The sequence below is a fragment of the Xyrauchen texanus genome, chromosome 49 (genome assembly GCF_025860055.1).
Source record: "Xyrauchen texanus isolate HMW12.3.18 chromosome 49, RBS_HiC_50CHRs, whole genome shotgun sequence".
Lineage (NCBI taxonomy): Eukaryota > Metazoa > Chordata > Actinopteri > Cypriniformes > Catostomidae > Xyrauchen > Xyrauchen texanus.
Genome location: NC_068324.1, coordinates 1,261,248 through 1,275,699, shown reverse-complemented (window position 1 = coordinate 1,275,699; position 14,452 = coordinate 1,261,248). Strand labels below are relative to the sequence as shown.

Sequence of the window (14,452 nt, the reverse complement as noted above, 5' to 3'; positions counted from 1 at the left end):
AAGGATTATTAGGAACACATACTAATACTGTGTTTGACCCCCTTTCGCCTTCAGAACTGCCTTAATTCTACGTGGCATTGATTCAACAAGGTGCTGAAAGCATTCTTTAGAAATGTTGGCCCATATTGATAGGATAGCATCTTGCAGTTGATGGAGATTTGTGGGATGCACATCCAGGGCACGAAGCTCCCGTTCCACCACATCCCAAAGATGCTCTATTGGGTTGAGATCTGGTGACTGTGGGGGCCATTTTAGTACAGTGAACTCATTGTCATGTTCAAGAAACCAATTTGAAATGATTCGAGCTTTGTGACATGGTGCATTATCCTGCTGGAAGTAGCCATCAGAGGATGGGTACATGGTGGCCATAAAGGGATGGACATGGTCAGAAACAATGCTCAGGTAGGCCGTGGCATTTAAACGATGCCCAATTGGCACTAAGGGGCCTAAAGTGTGCCAAGAAAACATCCCCCACACCATTACACCACCACCACCAGCCTGCACAGTGGTAACAAGGCATGATGGATCCATGTTCTCATTCTGTTTACGCCAAATTCTGACTCGACCATCTGAATGTCTCAACAGAAATCGAGACTCATCAGACCAGGCAACATTTTTCCAGTCTTCAACTGTCCAATTTTGGTGAGCTCTTGCAAATTGTAGCCTCTTTTTCCTATTTGTAGTGGAGATGAGTGGTACCCGGTGGGGTCTTCTGCTGTTGTAGCCCATCCGCCTCAAGGTTGTGCGTGTTGTGGCTTCACAAATGCTTTGCTGCATACCTCGGTTGTAACGAGTGGTTATATCAGGCAAAGTTGCTCTTCTATCAGCTTGAATCAGTCGGCCCATTCTCCTCTGACCTCTAGCATCAACAAGGCATTTTCGCCCACAGGCCTGCCGCATACTGGATGTTTTTCCCTTTTCACACCATTCTTTGTAAACCCTAGAAATGGTTGTGCATGAAAATCCCAGTAACTGAGCAGATTGTGAAATACTCAGACCGGCCCGTCTGGCACCAACAACCATGCCACGCTCAAAATTGCTTAAATCACCTTTCTTTCCCATTCTGACATCAGTTTGGAGTTCAGGAGATCGTCTTGACCAGGACCACACCCCTAAATGCATTGAAGCAACTGCCATGTGATTGGTTGATTAGATAATTGCATTAATGAGAAATTGAACAGGTGTTCCTAATAATCCTTTAGGTGAGTGTATATATATATATATATATATATACTGTGTGTGTGTGTGTGTATATATATATATATATATATATATATATATATATATGTATATATATATATATATATATATACTGTGTGTGTGTGTGTGTGTGTGTGTGTGTATATATACTGTGTGTGTGTGTGTATACTGGGATGATTTTAATCTCAATATGATTAATGAATGCACACACAATTATGCATGTACTAGATAAATGTTGTGAATGTATTTTACTAACCACAGACAAATGCCATTTGATTTGAATCTGTGGAATTCGGGATTGAATGATTGTGCAGTGATTTGCACAAATACAGACATATTTGCAAATAAACATGTTCTGTTCTACATTCAGAAATCAAAAATTGCTCATGCAAAAATTAATCCGTGCATTTGTGGATCAGAAGACACGCGTGCATTTATTGATTCCTTGTTCGAGCCGATCCTGTTCGGTTCATTTGGATTTTGAGACTTGCTTTCCGCATTTTCAGCAGTGAGGATCCACACGCAACTGCAAGGCAGGCAGATACCACTAGATGGCAGTCGCAGAATTACAGAGTTGGCCTGCCCTGGTTTGAGAACAGGTGATAATGGACATTGTTCGCATTCTCCCGAAGAACCTTTAAAACATGGATAATACCATTTTAAACCAACAAGCTGGTTGGGGAAGTAACACTAATCTTTTTTTCTTTTATTGCATACTGAAAAAAAAAAAAGTAACTTCCTATAGACTAGCAAGTTAAAAACAATGTACATTTGATATATTTTACATATTAATTACATTTTATAAATATACATTTGATGAGATATTAACAAAAAAATGTTGGCTCTTCATTATGTATGTTATGTTATGGTTTCGAGTGCGAGCTGATCAGGGAGGAGAGACTGTTGGCGTGGCTCGTCTGATGTTTTCTGTACGTGGGCCAGACAGTAACTGCTTTATAGCACAATCAGAGGCAAGATAGATTCATCTAAGATTGTTTAAATGTCTTTAACTACTACTTGAAAGACTTGTAATGTCATTATTTTGTGTAATTTGTCTTTTTTTAGAGTAGCGAGACTACTCCACATTAACACGCAAGGGGAAACAGAAAACACAAACGTCAAAATACAATAACACAATACATAAGGCAGGTTAAAGAATTGGAATACATTTAACTACACATCTTGAAGAAATAAAGAAACAACAACATAGAAAACCAACAAATTAGAAAAGAAAATACAAATACAAACACCCCATTTCCCCCACAGACAATCTGCTGGTTGGTAGCGACAAGCGGAACTAAAGCCGCGGTCGAGGCGCCGTGCCGGTCCTTTACATGCACGGACCGGAAATCCGGAAACTCGGCGACCACTATTCACAGCCCACAGCTCCAGCCATCCACTCCACAGCGGTAACTTAAACTCAAAGAAATCAATATTAATAAAAGTATGTACCGTACACCATAAACTAGAATGTGTGCACTCCAACTAGTTAATGATTTAACAAAACTTAAACATATAAATGAGAAAGAAACCGTGTCTAAATCTTATTGCCATATACATATGCTATGAATAGAGAAACCATTAAGTGATTTATCCGGTACATGTTTGAGCTTCTCGTTTCCGTTCAAAGCATGTGTCTGTGTGTTTATGTGCTATGTATGTATAACATTAATGCTCACTTACGTGTGGCTGCATCGTGGGCCATCACACTGAGAAACTGTGATATACAATTAACTAAATTGTTGTATTGATTCCGATCTTTGCGACACACTCTAATGGCGAAATCGTCAGGATTCGTACGACTTTTCTGAATGTGGCTAATTCGTATGATATAGTGCAACTGCACTCGTTTGAACTCCTACGACTTTCACTACAGCCAATGACGTTGCTGGACATTGTTTCCATCTAGTACGCCACTATTACTTGCTTCTGTCACACACACAACAGCTTCTTATCCTGTTTACACACACTACTGATTGGTTAAGTTTGGGTAAGGGCATAATATTAATAAGTATTTCAAGAACTCAAGCATTAGACATTCAGGAATTTGCACGTGAAGTCGTACAATTTATATGAACATCATCATGCGAGACCATATGAACACTTTAACAGTTAGGGGCGTTCGGGCTACAAAATATAAATAAAATATAGCAAAAATCAAGATATAATTGCAAAAATCAATGACTGTTGATAATCAATCTTTTTTTTTTATCTCTGCAACAGATTTTTAGGCAGCAATGATTTTGCCACACATCTTTTTTTTGCGATATATACTAATTATTTTGCAACGCTCCTTTTAATCTGCATTTACATCATGTGTGAGTTCGTGATGCCGTTTTGCCTTAAAGTGAAATGCACAGAAAAGCGCAATGTTTTGATGTGGGGGTGGAGTCAGGAGATTGGGGCGTGTACAACAGCCCGTTACGTCATTAGCTTGCGACATGGCCGAGCGGAGGCCTGCGGGTCGATCTCAGGTGTGTAAAGTTGATTGTTTCCTTTTATTTAATTAGCATTAAATGTGTATTAACAGCGTTTGCTTCAGATAAAGAAGTTAGAGATCAGTTAAAGCGCTGGATTTATTAGCCATACTCGCTAACGTTAGCCAGCAGCTTTGGATAGTGTACATATTTGTAAGGAATTATTAATGTGTGCCATCACAATTATGCCATCAGTGTTGAACTGGGAAAGATGATAATGGAGAGACGCATGGAGTTGCCAACCATTGGATTTAGACTACTTTCAGTTTGTATGCAACCATGAGCTTTTCATCACCTCAGTGTATAATCAAATTACAGTCTCAGAAGTGTATAACTGCCCTTGAAGTGTAATATGGAGTAAAGGGACCTCCAAAGTGTATCATTTCCAGAGAGTATCTTCAGAAACTAGTGAATATGCGGCTGTCTGTTCCATGTATTGCCCAGATCCTTGGTGTGTCAACAAGGACTATCAATGGTTGTCTCAATGAGTATGGCATTTCTGTAAAACACACCTACGAGGAGGAGGTTGAAAGTCCACACCTAGGGCATAGAATGATGAAAGGACGGTTGCAAGCACTGGGTCACCGTGTGCCATGGACAGGTGTTTGAGACTCCATGCATCGAGAGGACGCTGCTGGACTACAAGGATGACACCGTTGAGGTGTATAGTCAGGACACAAACCACAAGCTTATAAGGTACGTCACATTGTGAAGTATACTGTACATCAAGCCAGCTGTTGAAGTATGTTTGCGCTTTTCTCTCTCTAGTTATTAACGGTTTATATATATGTAACTAATGTTATCTTTTATCAAGTATGGATTTGTGATTTTCAGTGCCATTGATGGCTACTCCAGAAAAGTATTATATATCTGTGCAGTCTGTCTTCACAAACATGACACTGACTATGCTCAGAGTGTTGGGTCTCTTTTCTAAAACAGCAATGACCTTTTTAATTATTTGTGCATTTAGAGTTCGAGGAGACAATGTGGAGATCGCTAGGTGCATGTTTGCTGTGGGAGGGGAAATTACATGTCAGGAAGACACGTGCATAACCAGCGGTAAGCATCAAGATGTAAATTTACAAGCATTCCAGTTTTAAGGGTGACTGTTTGTACTCAACATTTATGCAACAAGGTGCTGTTAATCAATGATTACATTGTTTTGCTTGCATTTCTAAAGCATTGAACGCCTTTGGCGTGACAAATGAATGGTGGATACAAACATCTTAGAAGGGTTACTTGATCCAACCAACAGCCTGCCCTCCAGGCCCCTTCCAAACCCTGTTACTCCTCCAGAATGTGAGGTCTCATAGTGTTGTAAATTGCACAGAACAAGTTAATTTATAAACTTTCACCTAATGTATTGCACCAATAAAACATGTCCATCCACTTTTCACAGAATGTGCAAGACAAAGACTGACTGGGACACAGCCAGTCCAGTCGAATGGCCTTTGACTGAAGAACATGTGGCCCAATCTCACAACAAATATGTAACCGTACTAACTTTTGTGCTCCATTCTTAACTGACAGTGTCTAATCAGGCACTTTACAATGAATCATCACTCCATAGGCAGGACATTTATTTGTAATACATTTTTTTTTATTATTCATACAAAGTGAGAAGAACATGTGCACAGTCAGTAGGATGCATTGCTTGTATTTTAAACTCCAGTGTCCAAATGGATGGCTTGCAACATGACTGTTTTGAATGATTTATAATTATGTGTGCTGTAGGAAATGTAAACTGTATTATACAGGGGACAGTTAGGGGCATCCTCTACAAGCAAGAGAACAATATAGCTGACATTAAATGACCTAAAACTAAGTGGACATGTAGAAAGTTTGTATGACAGTTGTTAATTTCTCTTGCTAACTGTGAGGTTCCATATCAGATACATAAAATCTTGTCTTGCATACCAGCACTTTCAATTTCCTGAAGAAAATCTTGTAGGAAGTTGATTTGGGAATAATGCTCTGCATCAACCTGTGGGATGACACAACAAATATGCATGTTCAGGTACTGAGAGCACCACTAATAAAGATGTTTATCGCTTGTGAAATAAACGATGAAATTAGTAGAGGACAGTACCTCAGAATATGTGACAATCTATAACCCAGTAAATAATACAATTAAATACAGATGGGGTCTCAATGAATGATACCTTATCGTCCACTGCACACAAAGAAATGTTGGCAAAGTCCTGAATGTTCTTGCGAGATGTGCACTTGGGATCAGATGCAGGGTTGCATGCAGCACAACAGCTCTGGAATAATCATACATTTTTAATAAAAAATCTGGTATAAAACACCAATCAGCCATAACATGGTGCAGTTGGCACCATTCGGAGTAAATTCTAGAGGCTGTTGTGCATGAAAATCCCAGAAATACTCAAACCAGCCCATCTGGCACAAACACTCATGCCACACTCCAAATCACTGAGATCACCTTTTTTATACCCCATTCTGATGGTTGATGTGAGTATTTCTGGGATTTCCATGCACAACAGTCTGTCGATAGAAATGCCGTGTTGATGAGAGAGGTCAACAGAGAATGGCCAGACTGGTACAAGCTGACAAAGTCTACGGTAACTCAGATAACCGCTCTGTACAATTGAATGCTGTTCTGGTGGCACGAGGGGGACCGACACAATACTTGGCAGATTGGTGTATGGCCACAATACAAGTTAAAAGGTTGTTATATCCACTCCTCACAATAAACTCTATTTGTACTGTGTCAATGTAAATCTGTAGACGTTTCCCCGATAGCTAAAATAACACTGTTTGGTCTAATAATTATTTTTTTTTGAGTAACTGGAGAACAGTCAGTTGGACTGTTTTCTTCCCATATGTTCTCCGGTGTAATGGCCCCAGTGAAACCACCATTAATTATAGCATCAGTCCATGCTGAGGGATCAGCGTCTTCTTCCAGAATGCATTCCTATGGAGTTTTGCAAATCAAAGCACCACCATCTCAAGAAACCAGGGGCTGGTCCACCCTGAGCAAGACTGACTGAAAACACCTCTCCCGAAGTCCTGAAAGAGAAAGCAGAAACATACAAAGATGAAGCCTGGCAAATGTTATGACATTACATGTACAATAACTCAAAAAATGTTTAACCTGAATTATCCTTTCTTCAGAATTTTTATATTTGTGTGAACTGTCCCTTTAAGTGTCTCTACGTGTATTGATTAAAAATACTCTACCATTTTATTTCTGGGTTTTGGTGTTCAGGTGTGACACAGAGGAGTGATCGCATAAGGTGATGTCCGTAATACACTGTTTTGATTCATATGACCTCATAACTTGTGGGTGTAGGAGTAGAGGTTCGTGTAGGGGGGCAAGGGTCACAGTACTGAGCAACTATTTTCATAGCATCAGTAATCCGAGATGAAAAATCTGGGTATATATGCTGCCTAAAAACAAAACTAAAATGGTCGTTATTATGTGTAAATAACATACCTCAGCTGATTGTCTGCCACCACAGGACTTCACATGCAAGTATTAAACCGGTAGTGGCATTATAGTGCACTTGGGGCCTTCTAAAGCAGCCAACCTCCAGTACGTGATCTCATTTGGGGAAATTCAGCTTTAAGAAGCGTGCATAACTACAGAAAACAGGTTCACAAACAAAGGCACAAAATTAAAACTAAATGCAGACACAAAGCAATGGTTATGTAATTGCATGACAAATATAAAACAATACATTTCTGTAATGGATCTGAAACATTAGTGAATTCATAATGTAATTGCAAAAGTTTCTACTAAATTAAACTCCTAAAATGAATGCAATATTAAAAAACACAATATAAGCATGCTATGAGATATTGTTCTCAATGATCATACTGCAGTTTGATCAAATAATAAATTGAAAGAGAAAAAAAAAACATACAATAAGACTTCCCATTCGTCAAATAGTTTTTTGGGGGGTTTTCCTCAATCCGTTTGGCAGAGGGTAAATCTCAGTTGCCTCCGTGTCTGAGACCGTCAATCCGCGCATCTTATCATGGGACTTGTTGAGCGCGTTACCATGGAAACATAGCACGTGTGGAGGCTTCACGCTATTCTCCGCAGCATCCACACGCCCCATTGAGAGCGAGAACCACATTATAGCGACCACAAGCAGGTTACCCCATGTGACTCCACCCTCCCTAGCAACCGGGCCAATTTGGTTGCTAAGGAGACCTGGCTGGGGTCACTCAGCACGCCCTGGATTCAAACTCATGACTCCAGCGGTGATAGTCAGCGTTAATACTCAGTGAGATACCCAGAACCCCCATACTTCAAATTGGTAACCTAGGGTCATTTATAACCAAGGGATTCAGGTTTCACGCTGCATATTTACAAAACAAGGGTTAATACTACTATTAGTATATATATATATATATATATATATATATATATATATATATATATATATATGAGGTCAAAAAACACTGATTATATAAATACAGCTCGTGATGGGCACACAACCACTATTAATAACTGCTTATCAATGGAACTACGGAAATGTCACTCTGCATTTATCTTTCCTTTCTTTACTACGAAAACACATGTACAACATTTTCTTTACAGTTTCCCTCAGAATATGTGCATCATTTTCCATAAACACAAGTTTGTTCAAAGTGTATGAGTATTTAATGAAGCAAGCAATGGGCTTTACATGAATGATTGTTGATCACCACAAAAAGTTGTTTCAACTCCCTTCGATCAGCACAAATGGAGGTTACAGTGACGCACTTACAATGGAAGTGAATGTAGCAAATTTTGGGAGGGGTTAAAACCAGATATTTTAAGCCTTTAATTACATAAAAGCACCTACATTGCTTAGTCTTTAAAAACGTGCGTATTATTCAGCTTTAACATTTATTAAATTGTAATTTTTATGGTATTTTTAGGATTTGTTGACATTACATCATCATGGGAGTAAACTTTTAAAAACTATTTCTACATGCATATTTATATGTAGTGTTTATACTTTAATCAGTGGGTGCCTTACTGTACCACAGACTTCTACATATTTATAGAAAATAATAGATGTCAAAATGAATTTCACATTTTCAAACAAATTATGTTGATTCATCAAAAATTGTTTTGAAACCGGAATATTATTTAAATAAAGATGTCAACCCAATGTTAATTGCAGTGAGAACATCTCTAATGCTGCTTTATTATCAGATGGCACTGACATAAATTTACATTTGTACTGTTAAAAATGTGCTTACTTCAGAATGGTTCACGTCTGGTTTTCCCAGTCCTGCCGGGAGTAACTCTTCGGATGGTGAGGATGAGGTGTATGTTAACAGAAAATGGCGTCCAACGTGTCCGTTTCTGATCTATTTGAGGGTTTGCAATTTTCTTTTTTGCCTTTTTAAACATACAGGGAAACGATCTACAAACAATAAAAGAACATCACAAAGTTAACTGTGTAAAGGCAAAACAAATTGAACAGTTTGATTCGTAAGAGAAGCTGCTTTTTGAAAACGCACTCCAAAGTGGATACATTTGAAAACGCCGTTTTTGGCGTTGTAGTGTGGACTGTGATAACGGACGCTTTGGAACACGATGACGCATTTTAGTCACGTGATCTATCCAACCAAAACAATCAAGATGGCCGCCCGTGTTCTAGCGGCGCTGTTATACTTGATACTCACTTTGATAGCGTTGTTAAAAAATTAAATGTCACTTTGTACAACCGTCACATTCCTTCAAAGGCGAAGGGAAGTTTACTTGGTGTCCGGAGACGGAACACGAGGACAATTGCGTTTCAGACCGAACATGCAGCGGGGATTTCCCGCATGCGCAGTAACATGATTTAAGCGTTTGCATACGTTTCAGTGTGGACGAACAACTTCTGGAAAACGCTTGCGTTAGTGTTTTGAAACGAAAACGCAGTTTTCAAATGTATCCGGATTAATGTAGACGTAGCCCGATAAACAGCAGAAGGAGGCGTTGTTGTTGTTGTTGTTGTTGACACTGAGCTGCCTGAATATGACCGAAGCTTTGGGTCACAACACTAATAAAATTCCGTGCAGCAGTCACGACATCTGGATATTCTCTCTGCTAAATGTGACATGGCAAATAATTACACGAAGTGACCTAGATAAACGAACGTTTACAGTGAGCATCGTAAGAACTAAAGAAGCTGTATAACACATAGTTAAGAAAATAGGGAATGTGAACATTTAAAAAAATATAAAAAGACATGTACGTTTGTTACGAACTTTTTATTTGTAATCTATTTATTTTCAACTTCAACAGTGTAACATCTATTCATTTATATTTTGTTTAATATGTAGTTTATACAAATTTTAGAAGCAACATAATATGGTATAGACAATTATAATTTAGAAAGTAAACATAAGAATCCATCAATTGAGAGAAATAAACAGCAGATGCTGGCTAACGTTAGCGAGTATGGCTAATAAATCCAGCGCTTTAACTGATCTCTAACTTCTTTATCAGAAGCAAACGCTGTTAATACACATTTAATGCTAATTAAATAAAAGGAAACGATAAACTTTACATACCTGGGATCCACCCGCATGACTCCACTCGGCCATGTCGCAAGCTAATGACGTAACTTCCAGGGAGGCATCCGTGAGCCCGTTGTACACGCCCCGATCCCCAGACTCCACCCCCACGTCAAAACAATGCCAAAGTGAAACGCACAGAAAAGCGCAAAGGCAAAGAGGTATTACGAGCTCACTTTTGTGATACTTAATTCTTGTTTGAAAAAAAAAATATTTATATTTTTGCTCACAACTAAACATGGTTAAGTTACATCACTTTTTATTTATTTTTCTCCCAATTTGTAACGCCCAATTCCCAATGTGCTCTAAGTCCTCGTGGTGTCATGGTGACGCCTCAATCCGGGTGGTGGAGGACGAATCTCAGTTGCCTCCAAGCCGTCAATCCGCGCATCTTATCACGTGACTTGTTGAGCGCGTTACCATGGAGACGTAGCGCGTGTGGGGGCTTGTGTGTGTTTACCTCAATGTAAGGGACTTCCATTGTAAGTGTCTCACTGGAACACACATTTATGCTTCTTTTTTTTTTTTTTTTTTTAAGAAAACGAGGAACGATATCATCAATATAATACCACAAATGCTGTAGATTTAAACTTAACTTGTTTTAAATCCGAAATATTCCTTTCAGATTTAAATGCTAGATACTCCTAGATTACTTCTGTCGAAATAATCAGATTATGTGATGTGTAGAAGACATCTTGTATTCAGACCCGTCATGTGACGTCACGCAGCTGTCCGCCACCAGTCGGGACGAACCGTTCAACGTGTATAATTCATAGTGAAGCCTTTGGAGAATTTAGAGAAAAAACATGGTAACTATAATCAGTTACTCCAGTATTATTATAGTAAAACCATGTTAAATGTATTCCAAGAGATTGCCAAACTATAAACATGTTATAACCACATTTTAACCAAATTATTTGTAGTAAAACAATAGTAACCACAAACTAATGGTTTTTATTATCATTTTTGCTTTCATGAATTATTAATATGGTTTCACTATGAATATCATGGTTAAAATATGGTCACTGTAGTAAAACCATGATAAAATTATTGGTTGGGAACAGAATTATTTCAGATAAAGAAAATGCCCTTTTTATCCTCAAACGGGCTCCGTAAGGAACATAATGAAATAAAACAATTTAATAAATTAAATCACAATTTATAAATGCCCCTCATCTGATTTAGCACTCAATTTCATCCATTTATCATGCAAGAAAAAATAAAAGAAATCACTGACAGTCTCTAAACATAAAAATCCCAAAATCGTGTTTGAAAGGTGGTACCCGCTGTTGTTGCGTGACGTGCCACAAACTGCAACACAAAGCTTGTGCTTAAAAAAACAAACTTTTTTAAATACTTAATAAAAATCAAGGTAACAATTACAATGAAAATGGACACAAAATGAAGTACAGGGGACACTTATTGGATTATTTAGCGGTTAATTTAACAATCTGAACGTTTTTAAATGCATTTAATTTTGAGTAATGCAGCGCTCCATGGTATGTGGCTTAAGAAAACTCCCAATCGCATTGATGGCAAAGAATCAAGAGTTTTCCAAGTTGAATAATTAGGCTTAAATTATTGTTAAACCTTTGAATAAAAACGACTTGTATAGCTTGAAGACGTTGTGTGCATTAAGGCGTGTAAATCTCGCCCGTGCTAGTGAAGACACCCTATAAAAAGATCACAACCGTATGTTGACCGCTTTTATTGCAATTACATTTCGTGCAAATTCTATTGAGTTCAGGTGCAGTACAGACACAACGCTTGATGTACGAGGATAGAAACCAATAAAGTCTCGGTGGAACACAGAAATCTCAATTTCATCGACTCTTCGGCGGTGTCCAAATGTGACGTCATTCGTCCATTTCCACGTCTTCTGACAGTTTCTGGACCATCTTGTCCTCCAGCTGTTTGGCTTGACCTGAAATAAGGGACGAGATGTGAGAATCGTGTTTTCTGAGACACATTTCATGGACGCTTCGTCTGTACGGCATCTCACCTGCGTGAGGAGCTTTGATGAGGTGAATGTTTTTCTTGACCTCGCTGATATCTGCCGCCTTCTCCAACTCTTTTCCTTTCTTCAACCTTTGAAATCATGACAATGTACAAACCGTAAACAGCCATGACCAGTTAAAGGGCTCGTATCGTAAACGAGGGTTCCATACGGCGACTAATACACACCTGTTCACGATGAATCGCGCCTGTCGTTTCCGTTTGATCGCTTCGACCTTCTTCATCGCTTCCACTGTTAAAACACAAACACATCGTTTACATCAAGATCTGTATTAATCAATCAAACGTGTATCAATCGATGAGTGACATCAGACTCGCCTGTCTTGCTCCAGAGCTCTCTGTTGTATTTGACGGGAATATTTCTGCGCTTCTCGAACTCCAGCGAGTTATCCTGTCAACAGGAAGAGAGTGGAAATGAATCAGAACTGCTGTTCTCTGTCAGTCGATGTGGAACGCATTACGGACGAGGTTTATATGGTTTATAATATCTCACCACTGTCAGCTCTTTGCCCGCTGACTTCCTGAACGCCTTCGTCCATCTGGTCTTTCTCGGGTTTCGCTTCTTCTTGAAGTTTTTGTGGCATTTGGACCGGCAGAATCTGAATGCCTAAAAAACATGAGAAAATCATATTCAAGGTTTCACAATGGGTTCATGATGAAGGGTCAACGATGTGATGCTCGATCTAGTCAGTTTATTTTAACGCATTAAAGAAAATACAATCAAAACAATGACCTGAACACACATCTACTGTAATAAACATGTTTGCAATTACTGAGTTCAAAGTCATTGTGATATTTTGTTGTCACCCTCATAAAAAAAACCACATTATTTTATGATATCATTAAATATCTATATATATCAATATTTATTTATTTTTATTTTATTAAATTGCACATTTTGTTCAGGTCAAACAGAGTAACACTGAGAAACAAAAATTATATTCATGACTGAAATCTTTATAGGTCTAAAAAAAGTTTACATTGAAAACTTTCTTGAAAATAACGATTGTTGTGTACACTAAACTCGATGGTTAAACCTCATTCTTGTAGAACTTTATTACACATAAAGCACGCATCATGGGAATATATATTTATAAGCATGCATTATGGTAATACATGTTTTTAAGCAGTGGTAGTTGTGGATTACTTGGTGCCCCCCCCAATATCAACAACAACAACATGAGAAACAGATCAATATTTGAGTCCTTTTATAGTCTAAATCTCCACCTTCACATCTAAAAGTCACATTTGATGCCTGTTTAGTTTCATTTCATGTCTGAAATTGTAAGTGGAGATTTAGAGTAAAAATGGACATAAATATTGATCTGTTTCTCACCCACATCTATCACCACTGCAGTATTATGAATTACTTTTATGCTGCATTTATGTGATTTTGGGAGCTTTACAGTTCTGACCAACATTCACTTGCATTGTATGGATCTACAGAGCTGAAATATTCTTCTAAAAATCTTCATTTGTATTCTGCAAAAGATAGAAAGCCACGTTTCTGGAATGGCACGAGGGTGAACACATTATGAGAGAATTTTAATTTTTGGGCGAACTGTCTCTTTAAATAAAAACAACTAGACAATGAATATAGAAATGAAGTAACTATACATATATATATATATATATATATATATATATATATATATATATATATATTACACTCAGGGCACCTTTCCCTACTGTTTTTAATCATGAATCATAATAATACCATGTTTTAAATATTGAACTAGGGTATAAATGACAACGCGTTATGTTAGTGTCCGCGTATTGAAACATAAACACGTCAATAACAATCACCATAAACGTGCTAAGATGACGAAATAAAGCGTTTACCTTACAGTCGTTGCGTACAAACATCATACCGTGTCCGGGATACACCGGCGCGGAGCAGAAATAACACTTCTCAATCCGCATTTTTAAACAATTATTATGATTTTATTCGCACATGTGCTGCGACACTGCGCACACAGGCGGAAAAGGACGTTCGTTCTTCTGTTTCCGGTGGATGACGTCATCACGTACACTGTGGGCGTTACTGCCACCTGCAGGTCTGGAGAGGCATTACAGCTTTCAGATAGTATCGTGGTAAATTATACATGGATTAATACCAACGATTTAAAGCATTTTGGATAAAAGTGCTGGCTAAATTAATAAATTTTTTATTTCATGTCTTTTTTGTATTTTTTTTTTACATTTAGTTTATTTATATGATTTTTTTA

General features: G+C 38.1%; 1 protein-coding gene and 2 long non-coding RNA genes across 6 annotated transcripts; 1 reads left to right on the top strand and 2 right to left on the bottom strand.

Moving 5' to 3' along the window:
* Positions 1 to 2,310: 2,310 nt before the first annotated feature.
* On the top strand, positions 2,311 to 6,090 carry LOC127640147 (uncharacterized). 4 transcript variants are annotated; one of them, XR_007970067.1, is made up of 4 exons: positions 2,311 to 3,674; positions 3,873 to 4,373; positions 4,648 to 4,736; positions 4,858 to 6,090. It is a non-coding gene; the product is annotated as an uncharacterized LOC127640147 (long non-coding RNA). The 4 variants fall into 4 exon arrangements; XR_007970066.1 differs by having other exon boundaries at positions 2,311 to 4,373; positions 4,858 to 4,976; positions 5,077 to 6,090; XR_007970065.1 differs by having other exon boundaries at positions 2,311 to 4,373; positions 5,077 to 6,090.
* Positions 5,094 to 10,270, bottom strand: LOC127640146 (uncharacterized). Its single transcript, XR_007970063.1, has 5 exons — positions 10,206 to 10,270; positions 8,901 to 9,067; positions 7,138 to 7,283; positions 5,840 to 6,710; positions 5,094 to 5,661 (listed from the first exon to the last, which is right to left on the bottom strand). It is a non-coding gene; the product is annotated as an uncharacterized LOC127640146 (long non-coding RNA).
* Positions 10,271 to 11,900: 1,630 nt separating this feature from the next.
* LOC127640141 (probable ribosome biogenesis protein RLP24) lies at positions 11,901 to 14,232 on the bottom strand. The gene is made up of 6 exons (XM_052122557.1): positions 14,067 to 14,232; positions 12,718 to 12,831; positions 12,543 to 12,615; positions 12,393 to 12,456; positions 12,211 to 12,296; positions 11,901 to 12,132 (listed from the first exon to the last, which is right to left on the bottom strand). The coding sequence occupies exons 1-6, from the start codon at positions 14,145 to 14,147 to the stop codon at positions 12,065 to 12,067; spliced, it is 486 nt and encodes a 161-aa protein (XP_051978517.1). The 5' UTR covers positions 14,148 to 14,232; the 3' UTR covers positions 11,901 to 12,064.
* Between the last annotated feature and the right edge of the window lie 220 nt (positions 14,233 to 14,452).

What these genes read in the sequence shown, in the direction of transcription:
- LOC127640141 (XM_052122557.1), bottom strand. Translation starts at nt 14,147, where the DNA reads ATGCGGATTGAGAAGTGTTATTTCTGCTCCGCGCCGGTGTATCCCGGA. An exon ending in TTGTACGCAACGACTGTAAG is followed by an intron (nt 12,832 to 14,066) that starts GTAAACGCTTTA and finishes CATGTTTTTTAG; the next exon opens with GCATTCAGATTCTGCCGGTC. An exon ending in GCGCGATTCATCGTGAACAG is followed by an intron (nt 12,297 to 12,392) that starts GTGTGTATTAGT and finishes ATGATTTCAAAG; the next exon opens with GTTGAAGAAAGGAAAAGAGT.